This window comes from Varroa jacobsoni, unplaced genomic scaffold (genome assembly GCF_002532875.2).
Source record: "Varroa jacobsoni isolate VJ856 unplaced genomic scaffold, vjacob_1.0 scaffold_321, whole genome shotgun sequence".
In the NCBI taxonomy this organism is placed as follows: Eukaryota; Metazoa; Arthropoda; class Arachnida; order Mesostigmata; family Varroidae; genus Varroa; species Varroa jacobsoni.
This window is the reverse complement of record NW_019213223.1, coordinates 62,123-85,384: the sequence shown is the minus strand read 5'-3', so window position 1 is coordinate 85,384 and position 23,262 is coordinate 62,123. Positions and strand designations below refer to the sequence as shown.

The window sequence follows — 23,262 nt, the reverse complement described above, 5'->3', positions numbered from 1 at the left end:
GAAGGCTCGAATGTAACATGTTGGAAGTAACTAAATACTTGGAATGAAAATTTCTCATAGTTTCGGGTTTGGATTAGCATGCTTCTATGTAATTTGACGTCCGGTATCGCCGTTAGGTAGGCCAACAGACAGTATGCTTCTAATACCAAAAAAACCAAGTCCATGCCCGGGCTCGTACCTGGATCACAATGTGTCCTTAAGATCAGTATGGCAAATACAATCAATGCCCACTGCGCTAGGGCGAGCATGCCTAGAGGAAGTGTGTGGGCCAAAAAATACATGTTTAAAATTAAAACCATACTGGGCTACTACGGCTATTACGTATACTGTATCCGAATACTAAACTGCTTGCTTTATTCATAAGGCAATAAAGACGATTTTTTTTACTACTGAGGAAAATACAATATGTTTATAATGTTATGAATATATTTCTTTTGCTATTTCCGTACGTATCGCTCTCAGAGGCTTTGGTACAGTAGAACGGCATGAGTAAATCTTCGAGTAGAAGCCCGCTCTTTGATGTTTACCAATGAACGGTGTCATTCGATTACGTGGATGCATGTTTACCAGTCCATAATTGTTTCTTACGTTTATCGAGAGCGTCGGGAGAAACTTAATTTTTCTGCGATACATCAGGCGCTCCTTTGCATTGAGAAGAAGTAGCCTGTATTGCACTCTATTTTCAGTGGAATATATGTATATGGTACATGTCAAAACGTGTTTAGCAAGTTTTTATATTCAATAGGCGAACGATCCATTTTTGAAAGAGTTATCCGCTTAGACGACCGCAGACAGCGCGTTTCCAAAGAGAGCTTATCGATGATCTAACGGAACCTTGTAGCTGTGGTGCTCGGCTCTGGCACAGCATAGTTCTGTTGGTCCTTAGCTTCCTCAATACGAACTAGAAGTCCATTTGCCCCATCCAAGAGAACAAGGTCTCCCGTGCGGAAAACCTGCGACATGTCAATGATGCAAAAAACATCACACCTTGCTAAAGTCGATTTGCAAAGCATGATAATTATATAGGTTCCAGTGACTGCTTTCCATTATAGCACAATACATGAAATACGTATTCACGGTCGACCAAAAATTCACCTATGGTATGGTAAAGAAGGTCACCTATGGTATGCTTACTATATTAGTCATTCAAAGTTGAAACACCAATACATAATAGAGCCATAGAGATTTGAGTCTCATATTAAAACCTAAGAACAGTTGACTCGAAGGAGACTTGATAAAGTTTGTCACCGCAAGAAAATCGTTAGAAATAACCCAGTTCCTATTTACCTGGGTAACATTAAAAAGCCCCACTACGCAAGGTAAGCCGTATTCACGAGCTATCACAGCTGCGTGAGACATGAGTCCGCCGAGCTCGGTCACGATACCTCCGAGTAGCGGAAAATAGGGACTCCAAGCGATGTCTGTCGCGTACGTGATCAATATTTCGCCACGCTGCTCAAATATACCATGATCCAAACACATATTGGGATTACTTCTACTTGGTTCACTACTACTAGACACAACTATGCGGAGGTCAGTTATTAGTGAAGAAGTTCCTCCCTGAAGCATTCCTGAGCTCCAAGCGTAATGCCCTTACGAATAATTACTAAGCTATTTTAATGCCAGCAGAATGTTCTCAATAGATGCTTCAAAATGTTTATGGAAATTGCTATTAGAAACCTGAATGGTGTGCGCTTCTTCAATTTTGTTGATCACGCGTGCTCTGGCCTCAACTCTGCCCACACTGATGGGAAAGCCCTTCATTTGTACTACGTCGCCGTCGAACGTCGGAACCTCCTGCGCAATCTACATCGTAAAAAGATGGACATACGCGTTAACAAAAACGTGAAACGGAAACAGTCGATTGGAGCGTTAGTGACAATAACTATTATTTTTAACATCCATTAACCAAACCCACTCTCACAACGAATATCTATGGACAAGGCTTCAAGACTTTATTTATTCTAAGTATTACTTATACTGTATTGTACTCATCATCAATTGGAAACAGCTGGCTTAAATCGATACTGAGATTTTCGGCCCCATCGAAACACGTACCGAATTGAAATCTGTATTCTTTTTAATATGAGTCGGACTCTCATTGTATCATAAAACCAAAAGTAACTTAAGTTTACTGTCCTATTTAGGGACAGACTTTATATAAAGTAGTTATAGTAGACTGGCTGGGTGTTACAGCGACGGGCATAGCTATCTGCAAATGAGATTGTCATAGGACGACTCTATTGTGCAAGCGTTCGATGTAATTACGATGTATCGTTGACTTAATACATGTACGTACATATCTGAGACCAATCCTCAGAGGAAAATTATACTTTTATTTGCATAACCTACTTAACGGCGTTGGTATGAGCAGCAATTAAGCAATCTTTGCGCCACAGCTGGAACTACATAGCGACAAATGCCAGTGCTTACAGGACGACTTCGCTAGTGTTTACAAAAGGGGTATGAGGCGTTCTTGATCAATAGGTACATTGAAGCTAATATGACGGATAGGTTATAAACCGATATTGTCATTTAGAACTGTGTGTAGATCCTTTCGAAGTCTAACCGTTCTGGCCAAATGGTGGGTTTGAACGAGAAGATTATTCGATGGTCGACCAGCGTAGCTGCTTGTTGTGGTCAGACGTTCCTATAAAGGTCGATGTTAAAACCTCTACCGTGTTGGCTCAATAATAACGGAGAAATCCTTCTAATAACTTTATGGATCTGGACAAAAAGAAGCAGACGGGGCAACACTGAAAGAAACTCAGCGCGGCCTTTTGCCTAGTAAACTTTAAAGCTAGATTTGACCTATGAAATAAAGCCTTTTCGAAATAGACTCAATTCGACGTACTGCTGCGTGTTCGAAAAATGTAAGCATCCCTTTCATCGGATAACTACGTCATTTCTACGGTACAATTGTGGAACGTCCATAGCTCAAACAAACAACAAATGTCGTCCAATGAAGCCCTCTATGTTTCCGTCTATTTTGCCTGCTAGCGCCAAGCCGACTAAGTACAATACAAGCAAGGTTTCCCTTATTGAATTCGTGTAGCATACTGAGAACGCTGTGGTGTACCCAATAACCCCCTTCCATTTTCGCTCTCGTATCGCTTTCCTTAAGCGCTTAGTTTTTGACAAATCGCATACGACCCATTGCTGGCAAGCTTAATAAAATAAAGGTAAAGACGGGCAGCCATTGCGTCACTTTAGGCAAGTTCATTCTCCAAAGTGAAACCGTCGACTATGTAAGACATTCTGCTTACTTAACGCATAAGCTTTTCACAAATCGATAAGATAAAATAAGGTAAAAATCGATAAGAAAAGCTTTGATTGCAATCTAACCAATGGAAAATACGTACGGCTTTTTACTTACCAGAGCTATTCAATTCTTTCACTTTGATCTAGATATCTAATTGATAGCCAGCTATGTCACTGAGCTAATTTCTAAGTCTCTCATAGGAAGAAGTTCTAATAAGCCTAATTAGGCTTAAGGCTATCTGCAGAGAAACTGTTTAGGACTTCATGATGGTTAAGCTACCGGGCTTGTTTCCCTAAGCGCCAATGCACGTTCCTTCATCGAAAACCTCCTATACTAATTTAGGCTGAGGCCAGCAGATACTGAACTGTGAAGCTAAGACGTCAGATGTTGATTTAGATTATTGTTAAACGCTAACCTTGACACATTTTCCAGTGATGCGGTCGTCGCTGGCTAGTACACCATTTGCTCGATTGCCACAAAAAAATATGTTCCAAGTTTATTATATAATATAGAACACTTTACCGGTTTTGGGTCACCGCGGAAGTACTCTGGGAACTGCAATTTGACAAGTTCGGGGAATAGGCGTTTGCGATGATAGGCCCTGAAAGAAAGATAGCACCACGCTAACATATTTTGTTTAAATTCACTGCGTTTATTGGAACAGTGCGCCACAAAATAATGTCGGTCATCAGTGGACCCCTTTTCTAAATCGAAGCATGAAGGACTTTGAAGTTTTCCTCTAAAGAATAACCACCCCTTTACTGGGATTTTGTTTTGTAAGCTAGCGTTTCTCTATTGAAATATTCTTCAAAATATTGGTTGTATATGATATTGGAAGTCACTATAGTTGTACCTGGAGATAATAGCAGAATCACGAGTTTTGATCACCTTATGTAATTCGCTTAGTGTGCAGAAAAATAAAAGTTCCTCATCTGGCAAGCGTCCCTCAGCTTTCAGCTTTCGCCCTAGTGCCCAACACCATAGACGTATCACATGCTGAGCCCATATCCAGAGGGATTTGGTATTCTCGCGAATACCAACACCTTTTCGTGCAAAATACACTAGCACGCTTAACCGGAGCCTTAGGTAAACAGTCAGAACGTGAACGCGCAGCAAACATGAGTATTACGAAAAATTCGCATTTCTGACAGTTACATATATATAGATATGTTGAGTACATTTCGAATCATTGAGCCAATCGATTTGTACTAAAGTAAATGAAAAGATGAAACCGTAATGAGTGATACCATGCATAAGTTCGAAAATAACCAACCATACTTACTTGTGCCAAAAAGTCAGCTTACAGGGTATATTCTTTATGGACGCCCACACACTATCTATTTTTTTGTTCCTTAGGCCTACCGACTCACTCTTTAACATTGCCTGTGGGATGAAATCAGTGTCTGACGTAATCATCTTTTCGCATATTGGCCCTAAAAAAATACTTATTGACATATCGACACTGGATTCGAAATTGTGCTTAAAACAAAGCAATTACACTGACTGCTAAATAGATATGGATAGCAGTAAAACAGATTAATTGCAAAGCCCCATTTATAAACGATCTATCAAGGATTTTTTGCAGTTAGTAACCTGCTAGCTATAGAAGGGGCTTTGGATGGTTCACTTTATGTTGTGAAAATCTGGCTAGATAAGCAGCAGTCATACTTGCAGGGTTGCGACAACAGGTACCGCATTTAAGGCCCATGGTTTTCGATACGGATCAAACTCATTGTACCCTCGATGTCCATGATCCTCAAGGAATTTTTTCAAGGCCTTACTGGAAAGCGGATAGCTCATTTCATTCTTTAGCAAGGTCAAAGCCTCTTCGTTCGAGGCGTTCAGAAAGTTGTCCCTGCCAATTTCCGACTGGATCACCTGGGACATTTTCTTCGGCGAGTATCATTGCACACAAGCAAACACTTTTGTTAGTTACGAACACACGGGTATATCAATAAATGGCGAGCTATTTATCGTTATCAGATACTGTGTTATTCCTACCGCAGCCTAAATATAATATTATGTTATTACAATATTGTATTATTATAGACATATAGTATTATATTATTAATGACTATGTATTCGGGAAGGGAGGATGTCTAGGGTTAGTTTGTTCTGCTTGCGACATTTTTCTAATTGTAACTAATCTTAGCTTGATTGTAATGATGCTTTAGATAGTTCTACGGTAAACGCGATCTTTACTCATTGTATCCAAACCAAAGCAATTTCTAACGGTTGTAGTTAACTCACAGAGAAATTTACCTCAAGTACTTTTGGAACTTCGCAGCTGACAACGTCGTGCGCCGAACCGAGAAGTCTAGATAGATAGCCATAGACTGTTACGGTCGATTCTGCAAAATGTAAGACAACAGGGTTATGAAACGGGACCATATTAGATATTCTAGTCTTTACTCTTGATACAAATTCTATAGCTACATATAGACTGAGCGTTCAGACGCGAAAGAAGGTGTTTTTTAAGGGTACCGCAAGGATATATAGCATGTTTCAGTGTCGCATTAGTGAAGTCAAGCAGCAGCAGCAGCACCCCCTAATGAGAAACCCGCAAAAGGTAGTTCTAAAAAGGGGAGTTCCTAGCAAGTTTACGGGAGCGTACGGCGTAGTATAACACATACCATCGTTAATGGATTTTATGTAGTTCACGATATCATTGCTCCACAGCAATGATCCATTGCTAGCGTTGACATGCGGTCGAACTGCGCAGTCAATCGACGTAGTTAAGGCTATAATAAGTCCGTCTAGGAGTTCCTCAACGGACATGTTGTCCATTGGAAAGCGGGCCCTCTTGTGGCATAAATAGTAGTTATAGCGCCAATTAAGCTTTGCGATATACTTCATCTACAGATCACAAAGCCAAGCATCAAGAAGAAACATTTATCCAACAAACAGTCATACTGCTCGTGCTCGCTGTATGGAATACTGGTTTTTGACATTTTTTACACTATTCATTTTTGCGTAAAGCCTCATCGCAGGTCTGATGCTTCGCTAGAACAAATAAACCGACCTCAGCAAACCGTATTCTAAGGAAGCATATGAAAACCACTTTTTTTAAGGTAGACCTTACTCGCTCCTCCTCGCGTCTCTTCCAGATGAAGTGTTTATTTTAGATTAGGTTTAGTGATTATGTTTAGAACAATAACTTCTAAAAAGGATTACACTTACATGAATGGTGTCGGCTGTTCTTTCCCAGTAGGGTACATAAGGTTGGAGGTCACTTGGGTCATCTATATTTTCGTAAAATAAAGGGTCGTCAGGGACTCTGCCACGCACATTAAGCATTAGGGCCTCCATAATTTGTATGTCTTTGGCGTTCGTTGCAAACGCGCGAATCCACTAAAATACAATGAGATATTTATTTTACCTAAATTCATAAATCGTAGTTGGTAGTAAGTGGTAGAGAGCTACTGACTCACCAACTCGTAGGCCCATATAGGTACTAGTATTAAATGAAGCTCGCCGACATCCTTGTATAAGTTTATTTCAGTAATATATAGGTAAACCTCACAATATTCGTTTTAGCAACTGATATATGAAATAGGCTAGTTTCGATCGTTGCAGATGAAGAAGATTTTGCCTGCGTCCGATAGGTTGTCTTCATGTTCGTACTAGCACACAACTACACAAGGTCGGACGCAGCCTGCAGCATCGCATTCGAAATTTGTTTGTTATCCAGAGCGGGAACTACTAGTTCTAGATGCTTACGGTTAGTAAAGGCACGTTAGCTGTGGCGAACTGTTTTGCGGCAGGGTTGCGTTTTAGTATCGTAGAAAAACGTATTTCAACGTATTGTCAAAAAATGATCAAGGTTGATGTCAGTTCTTCTCTGTGTCTGCTGAAAGCAAACGCTTCGTCGGAAACGCGATACAAAAGCTCAAAATATTATTATCATTATTATTATTATGCAGATTAGGACATACCTCAATCAAATCAATGAAGTAGTGATGATGCGAAACCTTCAGTATCGACTCAAAATACGGACTCAAGGGAGCTCTTCGCATTCGGCTAGACTTGGCCTTATATTGCTAAAGTGGACATGAAAAGTTGGCGAATATTAAGATGCAGATCGTGACAAACGTAGTTTATGACAGTTAATTAACAGTTGTTTATTTGGTTAGTTGAAATCTTGGTACTATAGTCCTAAAAATTAGCTATTACTCGCATAAAATGTGTTAAAAATAAATTGACAAATGGCCTAGTTGGTCAGAAAAGCTTTAAACGTAATTTAGCCCACCACCGCCCACCAATAGTTTTCCAATATAATATATAGCACATACTGCCTCAGCTGAACTCAGATGGGATTTATCATGTACTAACTAACCTTCATTGAGATACTGCACTGCTTACAGACCAGATCAATACCCAACGGAGTAATAGCTCGATTTAATACTTCACTGCAAAAGGAAGCAATTCGTATTCAAGTAGTCTTTCGATTCTGATAATGCTCAGACAGATAATTTTACATCGCTTGCTTTGCCCATCATCCTATTCGATGATTGCCTAAAATCGGGTAAAATCTATGAATAATTATATGATCAGCTCTATCTAATAGACAACTTCTCTAGAATATTTTTTCGTAACATATGATTACGGCAAAATTAAACTTGAAAATGAAAGCAAAAAACCAACCCGACGTTTGCCGTAGAAATTGTGGTATTCTCGTTACGAGCGGGGATTTCCATGTCCAGTGAAATCTCTTCATCGGATGGCTTGTCCATGAATGTAATCGGGCGTGCCTGAAGCAGGAATAATGTATGGCCCTGAAAAGCCCACTCTACGTCCCGCCAATCACCGTAACACTTCTCGACCTAGAATTGTTTCTCACAATGAACATGGTAAGTCATATGCGTTATATAGCATATATAACTATGTTACAAAGTATTAATCACAAAATGTTTGGCCTAAATTTCACCTTCTGCTTGCTATGATTGCTATGGCACGTTTTACACAATTACGCAAACCCAGAGCTGTAATCAAGCCTTCTGAGTTTTCTAATGTACTACGTAGATAGTGTTATAAACGGAAAATCGGAAGCGCATGGATTTTCGATTTTTCATCAAGCCAACCGTCGCCTTGAGTGGACCATTTTGCAGGACCTGGAGAAATCCGATTGGGCCGTTGAAAGCAGAAAAATTTAGGCAGCCAGACAGTGCAAGCTTAATAGTTAAAATAGGTTTTATAAACCGAAAGTACTGTAGTAGGCAAATAGGTACTACTAGGTCAAAATCTCGACGGCGCGCAAACTACCTCGGATGCTTGGGGACAAATTTATTGATGCAGGGGTTCTGCAATAATCCTTTGCGCAATATAAGACCAACACTGAACGAATCGACGAATCAAATGTTTCGCTCGAAAAGAAATAACCTTTGATACAACTTGAACGGTTAGTAGATATTGACTAGTACTGGCATAGACTCGTTAGGTGGAAGAGGACCGAGTGGTTACGGTTTTCGTCGGTGTACTGATGTCACAAGGAAAGGGTTAGAAAAACTGGCATTTGATTACGTACCATGAGAATTTTGATTTTCATTTCATCAAACAGCTGCAAAGGCATAGACAATAATTGTTCATAGCGTCCATGTAAGGTAAAGTATCGATGAGGACTTCAGGATTTGTTGCTAACGTGAGAACAATGTTTATTGCAGCATCACTGTTTACTACAAGTGAGACACTACTACATCGCCTAGAATAGGCCATCGCGCTATTTCTGGTCAATATTCGGCCCAAAAACTTAATCCATAGGTTGTACGGATTCATTCATGAAGAAACTGTCTAAAGTTAGTTTTAATTTTTTGACTTTATAAGTTGGGCTTACTATAGGTTGCCTGACTAGAACCGAATAGAGAAAGGCTCGGTAAAAACTGAAAAGTTCAGTATGAACGTGATGCTTAATTTAATAATGAAGACAACGCTTAGTTTTATTACCTGGATCAAGGCAGTCATGAGAAAGGCCTTATAATAAGTTTAAAATTTTGTACACCGGTTGTGTACATGTGTGTTGACGCTAGAGATAAAGTAGGGCACGACCAAAGGGGACTACATGTTGTACTCAAGCGTTGATTTTAGGAAAAAATATCACTATACTTGTTGTTACAGTATGAAAACGACTCACGGAAAAGTTAGCGAAAAAATTAAATATAGGTAAAAAATTCTCTAATTTTGAGCGTAAATAGCTGTGAGTTGTGTGGACCGCAAAGGTATTTACCGACCCACGTACGGTCGAGCCATAAGTTAAGGGCAAAGCGCGTAACCAGATCTACCGGTTAAAAAAATTAGAATGGATAAACATTTTGAAACAGTTTATTAGATAACGTCATGGAATTAGTATACCGCGTTCGTATAAGCCTTGATCTATGCAGATACAATTGTAACTGTACCGTTAGTTGGTTGACTTTATAAAACTAGATCATATAACTTAAATGCATCATATAAGAACACCTACTATGCTAGCCAGCCGGTTGCTACCGGTTCGATTAGGAAAAGCCTAGTTTTTATATCTATGTTTCCTTATGAAATACATTAGATGTTTATTCTTGACCTTGTGGCTGAATTAAATGTCCTGATAATCCTATAGCCGCCACTTAATACGAATTGTTTGTTTATCTAGATTTAAATGCGCCATTTGGCATAATGTAAGCCGCGAAATGGATTTCAAATTGAAAAAAAAACTCACCTCAGTACCAACACGAGCTAATTCTACAGCCTGGTGGACGCTAATAGATGCATCAGTGGCTTCTTCTGAGGACGCAAGCTTTTCTTCGCGAGTTCCGCCGACTTCTGCACAGCGACAGAATTGATATAAATCATAAAAACGATCTGTGTTTATAGTTATAAACACGTGAAATTTAACTATTTCGAGACAAATATTCAAGCTATAAACAGAACAGGTTGTTACTACATCAGTTACATATGATCAATAGCATCGCAAGAAATCATATTAGTGCTTACTGACAGTTTTCGTTGATATTGTCTGAGACTAATGTATGAGACACGGAAATTAGCCAAGCTGTCTTTGTCCTACATTTATGCAGCATACTCGCTGTAGTTTTTATTAAGTAGCAGTTTCTTGTTTGGATTTTTCTAGATATGCATTGCTAGATAGCTTAGTTATCAAACTTACGCTCTGAAATTGTGTCGTATGCACTAAAATAGTCGTCAGTTATTAATTATCATTTTCTGACAATCAAAACCTGAAGCTGAAGTATGGGTGCATGTCAAAGGACGCATTAAAGCAATCTTGGTCCTTGGTGTTTTTTGTTGGTCAAATGGGCGCACCATCTGATCCGATGGCGCTAGCCATTCTTCCCTATCAGTCTGTAGTGTTAAAAAATTCGATATTGGGCTAATTCTGACTGAACTCCGTGAACGAAATTGACAATTGGTGAGCAGTAGTCCCGGAGAAACCAAATCCAACCGTTAAAACTGAGCCCTTTACTCGGCCTCATAAGATAGAGTTGTGTCCGGTCGTAGGTAAGCCCTTTGAAAAATGGATGCATTATATGCAGGGAACCACTTTGAGGTACAATAGAAGAAAAATACACCCTGCGACTACAGTAGTTTCAGGTGATTTTGTGAGCAGGAAGCCGTTAAAAATAACCCGAATCAGCCCGAAATTTAAAGGTGATTATTTGTTTCTACTTTCTTGTATCGTTACGGTTATTATGGGAGATTCTTCGGTTTCCGTGAACAAAAAAGATGTGCTCATGTTGAATTGTAGTCACTTATTGCACTTTTATAAAACACAAATCGAGAAAAAAACAGTCTGTGCGAAACAGTGGTCATTTAATAACTGTCCCTAGGTCACTTAACATATGCCGTAATGCGAGCTAATACATATACATATGAACAAACAATAAGAAATATGTTTACCACTTTTGCAGTCGTAGTAGCGTCAGTTTTAGTATGAAAAAAAAAAAAAAATCTTGCATCCAACTAAGAAGTCTTTTGTTCCTTTGTGTATAACTTTTCCATTGCAGTAGCAATTATTGTTAATAACAACAATTTTCAATCTATCTAATTGAAATAATACTTGATAGCCTACCATCCATAATAATCTTGACGTTTTTTTTGCCGATATCGACCTGATTCACTGTGATCTTTCCGCTAATGTCGCGGTGCACGCGCACCGTATCCGGATCAGCCAGAGCCGATACAACACTCTGTAATAACAGCACCAAATCTCACACGAATTCGTTATGAACATCTACTTTAATTGGCATATTAGTTTAAAACTGTCGGAACATTTTATCTGTTTGATTCATTTAAATGAGTTTATTTATTATTGAAGAAAATGTCAAGGAAAAGGGTTGCCCGCATTAGTGATACTTTTGCGTTTAATTCAACTTACTGCTTGGAATAACCTTTAAATAGGAAACACTTAACTGGTACGCTCGACTACGCGACCACATCATTTAATTTTCTATTTTTTCAATAATGACTTCTCTAGGACACTCCGTCATCATAGATCTGACCTCTCCAAGTCCGAAGTTCGAGGTGATGTAAATCGTGGACGGGTCGCCGGTGAGAGGATCGCAGGTGAGCATCACTCCTGCGCTATCCGCGGCTACCATTTCCATTACAACCACTGCCATTTCGCTCAAAAGCTCTTGACCATAGCGGCGTTTATACTCTATAGCAATGTGACTGAACTGTGATGACCAGCATTTCACTATAGCAGCGATAATCTAAATATACAGGAAACATAGGGTTGGAGAACATTTTATAAAAGCAAAAGTGGTGAAACAGCGTACGAAGTACCGACTCAGAAGTTAACCTCGTATAACAAGAATAATAAATCAGTGTGGGGCTTGTACTAGAGCCCGAGGTTCTCCGGCTGTTCTCACCTCTTTTTCGCCTCTCACGCCAAGGAACGTATCCATTTGCCCCGCTGCTGACATATCCTCGGAATCTTCTCCAGCGCACGAACTGCGTATGGCAAAGCGCTTTGATGGGAGATCAGGGAAAATTTCTTTAAGGCGATCGATGATTTGTTTTGAGATGCAAGAAGGTACAGGCTCGTTTTGCACCCGTTGTTTGCATTGATCGGTGATAAGCTTGACTTCCTCCACCGTTGAGGTTGATAACACCTGTAGATTTCAGTTCTTATTTGTCTTTAGAACGTATTAATGAATTCGACTCGAGGAGGCTCAATAGAATTTCAAATAATAAACGAGTTAATCATAGACATAGACATAGACTCGCATTGGCTAAATCAAATTGGTGACAGGTAACAACTGAAAACCAAAAACAGCTATACTATGAATGCGCAAAGGTTCGATAGCAACTTTTCACATAACTGAAAACGCGACGACGCGGCCATCAAAGGTCTAAGGCGTTTTTACCTAAGGTTGGGCTTCTCTGCCCGATTTCGATTTATTAGAGCTTATGCTTAGTTTTCGAAACACCTTGGCCGACCGACGCCAGTAAACCGTTTAAACACCTAATAGCGGTTCAGAATTGAACAGTTTCAAAATTACCTTATGAAGGTCTTTCTCAAGAGCTGACACCTTTGGGGACAATAAAAACCTGCGGAAAGCCTCGGTGGTGACGACCACACCATTGGGTACAACAAATTTGGCTTCATTGCTTGTTAAATGTGAAAGTTCGGATAAAACCGCCAAAGACGACCCCTTTCCTCCGGTAAGATCGCGGTTTTTGCATTTTGAATCGAAGAGCGACACTACGTACGGGACTTCGGCCGATGGCGTTTCTACAGAGCACGCACATATACAAACGAATCATAAGAGCCGTGCGCGTACCAATTAAAGTGCACCACATCAATAAATTGATCACCCTTGTAGTATTTGTAATAAGACTGTAATATTTTCCTTAAAATTTTGTAAGACCTAATTTTCGGACCCTGTTGTCTGTGGACGAAAACATTAATTTCCAGCGTCAATAGATAGCCTTAGGCTAAAAGCTATGTATGTGCTCAGCACGATGGATTATGCTCAGCTAAACGGAAAGCATATATCATTTAAACTTGGTAGAAAAAATCAGCATAACACTTCCGGAAGTAGGAGTGTTATTAAACAAAAAAAATGCTCTCATAACAGTTTGTCAGGCCAAACTTTATTCGACATTTTGTGAAAAATGATAAAAATTTACCAAGTAGCTGTGGGCAGTACTCTATGAAAAGCATATATATAATTCAAAGAAAGTAACTCTTGTTAACTAAGGGTCAAATTTAGTTGTTACTTAATGTTTCTGTTTGTTAATACTTACTCATAAAGTTATTTTAAGATCAGCTATTGACATCTCTCATACTATTTTCTTAAGTCTATTTCAAAAATCAATAAGATATTGTTCATCTAACTGTACTTGTATAATTTTAGTATAGTCTATCAAAATAGAGTAAGTTTTAAGTAAACACTGGGGATTCTATACAAATATTATATATATATATATATATATGTAGCGTCTTTGCAGTACTACAAAGGACTTCCACTTGGTCAACTTTGCCAGTGATCAGATGCCTGTGGAAGTAGCAAGAATTCTGCTAAATATAGAGAAACAAGAACCTCTCAATGGCTGATGCAAAATCAAGTAAGCTGTTTAAGACTCCCATGGATCTGCTGTCTTAAGTCTCATAATACACATCTTACTTAAAGCTAACAGGAAGATATGTATTATGAAACGAACTGTCAGAAGATGCCGAAAGAAGAATTATAAACATTTGATTAGACCAATGGGATGCTATACCTAGATTCGCTTCGCGCGCGGCACATAGGAACATTATCTTTAACGTTGAGATCTGAATCACACGATATGGAGCGAAACTTGCCTACTGCCTCACGCAGATGCTTACAGGTCATAGAGTCTCCCAAGGTATATTGGCATAGGACAGGGATGGTCTTTTTTACACGTTAATGGCATGCACGACGCACACTCATGACGGAATGAAACGCTTCGTGTTTTACAGAATTTAATCGCACGGGCGGTAGAGTGAGGTTTCGACTCGGAGGTCCTAAAGAAATTGCTTGGTCAGGAGGCATCTAAAGTACATGAAGGATTTCTCACCGGATGTGTTGGAATCAGGGTCAGAAGCTACATGAGGGGGACATGCTGTTGAGCAGAGAATCCGTTCGCCTGGCGACGTAAGAAACATGACCAAATCGATTCCTGCCTGGTGATTTGGTGCCACTCTCCTTTATCAGTCTGCACTCTTGTTAAATGAAGCTGAAGGGCTGATTCGGAGCGAAAATGTATAAAAGTCATACGTAAACTATACTACCCAAACCCTTTTAAGAAAAATGCCACCCTAACCTATTTAATGGTACTACTTACCGAAATCGAGTATATTGAGTGGCGGTTGTGAAAGGTTGACGCTGCTAACTCCAGTTCTGTAATCAAATTTGTTCGGGTTGTGCCTTTATATTGGTCGTATCCTTATAGCCATATGTGTACACCTCTACCCATAATGATATTTCTTAACACAAAAATATAACTACGAAATATTCGGGCAACCTATGAGAAGTAGGGATAATATTATAACGTAAAGTTTCATTTTTTACGAACTGCTTAAGTTTTTCGACGTTTCGTTCTCTGTTGCGGATGTTAGTAAATCATCTGTATCGTTGTTAATCGTGTAGTGAGTTTTATGAAAACGGGCCTTCGTGTTCCCACACTTCACACAAAGCATTTACTAAAACAATAGTTATATGGTGATTATAAAGCACATTCGAAAACAAGACAAAGTAGAACAACAAATAAAATCTCAAATATGTTCGATCTGAAAGGAAAACTATGATAATAAGTCAATTATTGGTAAATAGCAGCTTTTACGTTAGAACAGTATAAATACCATTTCTGGTACAACGTCCAAAGTGTGCTGGTCGGGCCACCTGTGCACTCAATTTAGTCAACAAAATGTCCAGATGTCACCGATATGAGATGATGACCATAAGTTCTCTATAGTAACACTACTTACGTGATGCTTCGGATCGTTATGCCGACAGCGTTAATGCCGTCAATCATGGCATCGAAAGCCGACACATCCAGATTGTTATTCCATCCCAAAACAGACTTAAAAGACTGTAGGGATGCACCTTCAGAACGCAGAAACTCGTGTGATAACTCGACTGTAAATGTCATAAGCGTCAAAGGCAACTTAATTCTGATGCGGTTTGCTATCATAAGTTATTTTGAAAAAAATTTTATGCAAACGTTATTATGCAAAGTTCTGCTAGACGCTTGCTTAGTATCAGAAAATAATGGATAGCCGAAAATCATACAGCCGAAAAACTGCCTAAATGGATGAGCGCTAGTGCCGTGATCTACGCTATTCGTGTGGCTACTAGTAACTAGTTTAGGAACTTCTATTTTGAAAAAATGAATGAACACTCACACGTTTGAAGTTGAAGAACTGGTGATGTGAGAACGTCCTCGAGTTTGGCCTCCGCATTCTGCTGATTCAGCACATGTTCAAGCGAGTCTTTGAATCCAGAGGTTCCTACAAAACTTCCAAACGCCAGATTACGGCTGATGTGAGAGAAGTTTAGAGTGCTGATTTGCACAATGTGTCCTCTGGCACTGACAGCTATCTGGTGTGAAATTTCCTTCAGACCAGATCGATCCACTCCTAATCCTTGCGGGTGACGTATTCGAATGAAATTGCCTCGCAGATGAAGCTTTTCTTCCCAGAAGGACGCGTTTTCGCCGCCCGCTTCGAACTGACCTGTGGTCGCCGCGGATCCACCGTGAAAACTGCTATTTTCATTTATCTTAATCGTTCCCACATAATAGCCGCTTTGCTCATATCCTTTTAGGTGCTTTCGACAGCTGTCAGTCGTAGGGTAATAATTAGCAGTTGGTGTTGATGTTGTATAAAATTTTTTAGCTCAATAGAACACAAATAGATCTCATTTTGAATTATCTTGAAATTCTTATTTTGACAATCTTACTTTGAAATAAATTCTTTGCCTTGAAAAGTTCAGAGATTTTTAATTTTTTATGCCTCAACAAGTTTCCACTTCCACAAACATCCAACTCTGCGGCTAAGACAGTTGGGCATAAGTACAGAGGGAGGCGTGTTTATTCGAAACGGGCTTAGTAAATCGGAACCTGTTCCATATACCGTGTTATAGGCTCACTCAAAAGAAAAGATAATGACAATAATAAAATAAGAGACAAGCTTGAAAAGAAACTATCGAATGAGGTTTGCTATTAGGATCTGTTCCTACAGTTCAATAGATGCGATGGCATCAGACAAGCGATCATCTGGGCCTCCATTCTGAAGGCAAAACTTCATCAAACGGTTTATTGACACCATGCTCGTCCAGTCCATTACATGAGTGAAGTTAAACCAGCTGAAATAATTAACAATAGATACATCAAACCCTCTGTGCCAAACGAAGAACATGTTGGTTTTTGAAGGGTGTGTTCTAGGCTTGGTTACTAGTCCCAATGGAAAAAAATTAAGTCAACCTGCTGTGTCCTTTACGATAAATCGTCAATATGCCTACAAACAAAAGCTCACTTAAAATAAAAATCATTTTATTTTATGTATTTATAGTAAATAGTAACATTTCTCTGTAGTGATTATTTATTTACTGTCATCAATTTACTAGAATTGTACAAAGAGCATATAGCATATGGAAAACTCCGTTTATGTACCATTCACTTCCAAAATGGCCTTAAGATCCCTAAATTAGCGTCGATTATTTGTACTTACAGGAGCACGAAGCTAACGTAAACAGCACATCCCGTTTCCGCTTGGCTGTAAACAATGCAAAGTTATCCTTATAGGCTTTGCCATGCCGGAATAAGAAATTTATTAAATCTGTCCCGTTTTATCGCTTAGGCTATTTCTATTAAAAAAAAAAAAAATATCACGTACATGGTCATAGCCCAGTGTGAGATCTCTCCAATTTCTAGATGCGATCAATGATTTATAGCTTATAACCATTTTTATATTAAATTTTCGTAAAAGTAAAAAACCACCCTTTTTGATAATAATGGCTGTTATGCACTTTTGCTAGTAGTCGTTGCCATTTTTCGACAGTACTAACATCATCATCCCGTTGTAAGCTATTCTCCATTTTCGCATTGGCTCCATACACATCAGACGCAATCCGCCAGCCTGTGAATGATAAATCATACTAACTGATGTTATGGATTCACTGGGAAGATAATTAAATGCTAACGAGTATCATGTAGTTGTGTAGGTTTGGCAAAAATAAAAAGTAAGAAAAGCTTTTTTTTTTAAAATTAAAAAATTTTTGTCAATTATTAGCTCTAATAAATTTTTACGCGATGGGAAGCATATTTGCCACATGTAACCCTTAAGTTAGGTGTTGCCCGACACATAAGATAACCTTTTACAATTGCATAATAATAAAGGCGTTGATTTTCCATATGTAATCAAATATTGGTCGCACATAGCGGGAAAATAGACCTGTAGATTAACGAAAAGATATTCTTAGTTAGAAGCTTACAGTTTATAGAATCGCGACGCCCGATATAAACCTACTTCTTTCTAACCAAAAGGATGTCAAATTTCTAAATGTAGGCGAACGTCATCTTCAATTTTAGTTTGCCAGTCGTCAGCGTATTCTGAACTAGCCTTGGCCTAGCATTCAGCGAGGTAATCGTGTGGTGGAGCAAGACCATCGTTACATTAAAAACGTACATAGCAATGTTACGTTGAGTACATGTACTCTGACTAAGCGTTAGCGTGCATTGTCCTGTAATAATACCTGATATTTGTTGCCCTGGCTGATATCGAGACGCAAAGCTTGATAAGCATTGATGCTAGTTTTGCTACTTTCGCTGCTATGCAGAGCGGCTCCATGTGGCGAAACGAATACGCGACCTTTGGAGTCCCTTAGAACAATTTGTATCTCTGCTTGTCGCTGTCCTGCGCGGATCATACGAATTACCAGAAGCTCTCCTGAGGTTTGTGTGCCAGTTAAGAGCAGCTCTTGGGGACCCTGAAATGGCAGCAGGGCGTACAGCCACAGGTGGTATTATTTGATTTTTTTACAAGCACATTTCAGTCTGGGTCACATTCAACGTGCGATATATTTCGTCAGGCGTTCCTTCTAGTCATATTCTTCTCTCTAGTGATTTACTTATTATTTAGGTTGGCCATTTCGAATTGTTTACAGCGAGGTTCGCACACAAATGTTGTTTATAACTGTTCATCTCTCAACGAGATATGAAAAAAAAAAAGAGGGCGTTTTGCTAGCTGAACAATTTCTATGGGCTATAAAAAGCTCTCATTCCGGTAACTGATCAAAATCACTGATTAAAATACGAAAAAAATTCAAGAGAAAAACTTCTAAGGGTAACGATGTAAGTATCCAGTCATGGCAGCGGCCACCGCGACGGTTCGATGGATTTTGTCGACGTTGCTAATACATAATGCTCTGCCAGAGGTAGTACTAACGAAACAAAAATGGTGCAATAGAGCTAGCTGGTCGTTTCCATTACATATGGATCACAATATGGGTTTACCACGTTTACCTTTATGAGTGCGTGTTCATAGCAATGCTAGAAGATATCTTTGAGACTGTTGGCTAAAGCTTCTAGATGAAGAAATCATTTTACTGGAAGAATCTGCTGCTGGGACATTTTGTTGCATCAATTCTTACCGCGCTAATCACCAAGGACACTTAGTTGCGCCTACTGCGACTTCTATTCTTTATAGACAACTTATGGAACAGGTATTCCAGCTTAAAATATGCATATGATAAGCCAACTTACATACCTTGAGAACTCATAGTTGCTTGTGCTACTCGGGAACTTGCAGTTTGTTTTAAGTTTGAACTGTCATCTACTGCAGAGCCTTGAGGGGGTGATGACGAGAAAGTGCTAATATTTACAGACGTTTGACGACGTATTTAATTTCTCATAATTTGAAGAGTACAACAACAATAATTTCTACGCTTCCAGAAAGGCTAATCGTCTATAAATGGAACTATCAAACAAAGGGATACTTATTTAGTCAAGAAACACGTTCAACCTGCATAGAGAATTCCTCCTAGATAGATAGATAGATAGATAGACTTCTAACTGCTTAGAAAGCGATCCACGTGTTAATTTCATTTGCACCCCACTTTTTATTATTAAAAACACTGCTTATAAAATACTGAAGTCCTTACTGAATAGAAAACGAAGTCAAATTTCTAGGGGTCGCATGCAATATGTTGGAAGCTGTTCGGTCTTGCGGCGGAATAGAATGTTACACGCGATTAACTTAGCAAAATGATATTTCTACAACTATCATTCATACCTCATTTTCAAAATCCTTGTGGGAAACGGGATATTCGAGCTTTTGTTCCTCTGCCCGCATAACATATCCTCGGCGAACGGGATCAGGCGAGCAGAAATTGTAAGTGGGGAATACTGATTGTCTGCCATACCGGAAGTATATATAGCATAGCAGGATCCGCACGAGCTCGAATACGTCTGTTTATTAAATAAGCAAAAGAGGTAATCAGTGGTGATAGTCGATGCATACCGTATAGTGTAACGTTAATAAATGTTAATATTGTTTTTTGTTTATTGTTTTTTAGATGTGATCATCAGTTTGCAGCGAGACGTGAACTGGAAAGGAAAATTCTTGGGTTTTCAGTCGATATGACTCATTTATTCTGATCTTCAGGGGCTGGGGCCGTTTACGTGTTAAGTTCAAATTAACTGCACGGCGTTTATCAAGTATATAGGGTTTTCTGAGTAGGTATTCTTGGCCAAAGTCAGTAGTTTGATCGTCGCCTGAGCTTGACGGAACGCAAACATTTACGCTCACTTACTTTCTAATATGTTATTTGAATGCTTCCTTAGCATTACACGAACTGCCATAGCCAAATATGATCCATAAGAAAAAATGATTACCCGCAGGTTCGATGTCGTTTACGATTAGACCATAGCCTTTAACAGTTTTCAGCTGATTAAGCTATCGTTTTAGCAAGACTAACTGCCGCAATAAAAAAAGCATTCTGTTTGCTCTTCCCCTAATGGCGGGCTCATTCAATGCAATAACGGAAAAACGTCCTATCCTAACGGAAAAAACTATACAGATTAAGATTAATACTATACATGGATAAGGCTAACGAAGGAACGTACGTAACCGCCCGTAACGAGTCTGAGTAATTTTTCTCTGGCCAAAAACAAAGAAGTGGCTTTAAAGTCGAAAGTACGCAAACATACGGAATATCATCGTACAGTTACGAGTGTATCTTCGCGAGTATCCATAAAATTCGGTCCCTGTACGCCATTTGCAAACAGGTGACTCGTGCGTTCGTTAGATAAAGTACTCTCGATAAATAAGACCAAAACCAATGAAGATTATCTTATTGCTATTGCTTACAATATATTGGTTTAGAGGTTCAGTAAGACTTGATGTCCATTTGCTGCAAAAGCTAGTTGGTGCGGCACCTCAATATTGCCGGCTACAGTGAAGGAACATAACTTGTCTCCTTTTATTAAGCGCTGTTTGTATAGACTCTGTAGCTAATATTACTGACCGAAAGAAATAAGCTTTGTGAAAATTGTGAAAAGACGAATTTGCTGCTTAGGTAGGCGGTCAAAAATGTAACACTTACGGATATCATCCTTTATGAGATAGTCACAGTGTAAAAGTTTCAGTAACTTCAATAGTAGATAACATATGAGTCTCGCTAGAACGTCTCGGATCTTGAGTGCATTCATTTTGAGCAAATCGACGGTATCTGTAGCGCGAATGGTATTATCCGTCAATAAGACCTATCTTCTTTGACGTTGATAAACGTTTGCTGTTAAAAACTGAAGTAAAATTGCTGAAAAGTCGTTAGATAATATAGAATGCCGTTGATATTTTCAAGGGTAGAAGAGATGCACTTATAACAGAAGAAGTGTTTTCTCTTGTCACTATGGAAACACCAATGGAGATCACGCGGACAATCGCAAGCCCTCCTTTAATAGCGGTTTCCTTTTGGGCGAAAGCGAAACATATCGAGCATTCACGCCTGCTGCAAGGAGGCTTGATCGAATAGAAGGGGCGCAAAGATGAAGGCCAGTAGTTTCTATCTAGACGATACAAAAGTGACTTCCTCATTTAGTAATTTCGTTGCTGTTACCCTTTTTTTTTTTTTTTTTTTTTGCCATTAGCTAGAAACTCGCGTAACCTTGAGCTAACTATTTACAGCATAAGATTTGCTTCTATTATTCAGATAGTGTTCCACACTGGACGCATCGTTCACCCGTGTCCTTTTGTCCGAATAGTGCTAACGATCATTAATTGTACCCCGCGATAATACAGCGACCAAATTACTGGCAATGTATTTATTATAGCAAACTCATTAAGTAGACACAACTTTTCCAATTCTGTGTAGCTCTATATATATATATATATATATATTTACACGATGGAAACAAGGATTTAGTCACGAAATATGCTAAATTGCTTTTAGGTACAGAAAAATGAATCTTTTTTTTAGTCTGGCCTACATGGGTTAGTATCAAGCTGATGATCTTCCGTGTAACCGCAGGTACTCATTGTTTCAACAATCGGCCAACTTTGAGAACGTACCCATAAAGACAATGGTCACTCATCAAAGAACTTTCACCTTTTACAGCGGACTATAGAACGATGACACTGAATATCGGCACACTCTGCAACAGCAGCTGAAGATACTGGTAATTACACCTGATAAGTTTTACAACAAATAGAATTAGGCACAGGCATACATGCGCCATGGCCTTTCATCGAAAACAGAATAAATAGAAGTCACGCAGGGTAAATGTTTATGTTTGTAGAGTAGCCACATCTGTTTTAAGGAAATCGTTTCGCAAATTAGCCACTAAGGAACTATTTTGCTCCTATAAGTACCTTCTCATAATTATCTTGCGGGATCCAGCAAACTTGGGCTGAAAACCCATAAGTTTTTAGCTTCTGTCAGTTTCTTGTTAAGAAATTTTACAGCCTTAGCCTATGCATTTTCCTACATTATAAATATATCAATATATCCTTTTTGGAAAGTTGCAGTAAGCTGCTTTTGTGATTAATTTCTTCCATGGCAATCAGTGAGTGAGACGTCTTGATCACTGCTCGTTGGAAACTTCTGAAAGTGTTCTCCCTAACTGCGAATGATGATATCATTCATATAATTATACTTCTAAAATTTGTGTTTTCTACCGTCCTTTAAAGATGATATTTCCACCAGAGAACAAATAAGTAGTAAATATCTTGAATAGTTAAAAACAAATGTAGATACGTTTGCTTCTCTTTGCTCTCGTGCTACAACAGTGACCCATCTTTATCTCAAATCGTGACTTGTAGTAAAAAATTGATTTGCTACAGTGATCGCACACCGTTACATCGATGAACAGTCGAATCGGCGGCAGGTCCCACTAGAGTAACGTACAGCTTTAAACGTTTTTACGGTTTGTCCTGCTATAGTTCTATATAATCGATTATGATGACTACAGCTGATATGTACTGTCAACAATTAGAGAAGTGATGGACACGCTATGCATTTAGCAGAAAATATCGGTATACAATAGAAACCCCTCCTATTGCGCAATATAACACTGCAAAAAAAACGTTAGTAAAAAAGTTAAAATTCAACGTGTCACGTTTCATGCTGAAAATACACAAGTGATATTTAAAAAAATAACCACATACGGGGTTTAATATTTGTCAAGGGACTGTTACATTATGCAGTGCATTAAACTGTTAAGCCCTATATTTGTACCTGCGTCCTGGTTTCGCCCTGCCATGAACGATTATTAAAAGACGCATATACTAAAATGAACCCATTCAAAATAATACAAAAAAAAAAATGCACGAAACCTGACTGCTGTACCAATTTTTCGACACTTTGTCACTCTTGTTCGCAGGGGACCCTTCACAGCCTTCGTATTTGAGCTTAAAAGGCTCTTCCTGGTATTTTTTCAACCACCACTCTACAGACTCTACTTTAAGTAGAGCATCATTTACCGAATAGAGGATTTATACGGCAGGCTATCTTTGCTGATGTAGTTTCAAAATGGGCCTCACTCAT

The 23,262-nt window shown here is 39.0% G+C and overlaps 1 protein-coding gene across 3 annotated transcripts; it reads right to left on the bottom strand.

Annotated features, from left to right (window-relative positions):
• Positions 1–324: 324 nt before the first annotated feature.
• On the bottom strand, positions 325–21,171 carry LOC111259328 (uncharacterized). Of its 3 annotated transcripts, XM_022831268.2 has the most exons (27): positions 20,824–21,165; positions 19,512–19,687; positions 17,974–18,207; positions 17,287–17,357; positions 16,950–16,994; positions 16,459–16,584; positions 15,624–16,057; positions 15,207–15,357; positions 14,564–14,619; positions 12,754–12,986; positions 12,121–12,363; positions 11,749–11,961; positions 11,319–11,436; positions 9,951–10,054; positions 7,907–8,085; positions 7,599–7,671; positions 7,198–7,302; positions 6,443–6,613; positions 5,896–6,118; positions 5,525–5,613; positions 4,931–5,152; positions 4,545–4,645; positions 4,116–4,343; positions 3,785–3,863; positions 1,681–1,806; positions 1,288–1,452; positions 325–953 (listed from the first exon to the last, which is right to left on the bottom strand). In XM_022831268.2, the coding sequence occupies exons 1-27, from the start codon at positions 20,927–20,929 to the stop codon at positions 825–827; spliced, it is 4,200 nt and encodes a 1,399-aa protein (XP_022687003.1). In that variant the 5' UTR covers positions 20,930–21,165; the 3' UTR covers positions 325–824. The 3 variants fall into 3 exon arrangements, with proteins under 3 accessions (XP_022687003.1, XP_022687005.1, XP_022687006.1); XM_022831270.2 differs by lacking the exon at positions 11,749–11,961; XM_022831271.2 differs by lacking the exons at positions 325–953; positions 1,288–1,452 and having other exon boundaries at positions 1,677–1,806; positions 4,151–4,343; positions 20,824–21,171.
• Positions 21,172–23,262: the final 2,091 nt, after the last annotated feature.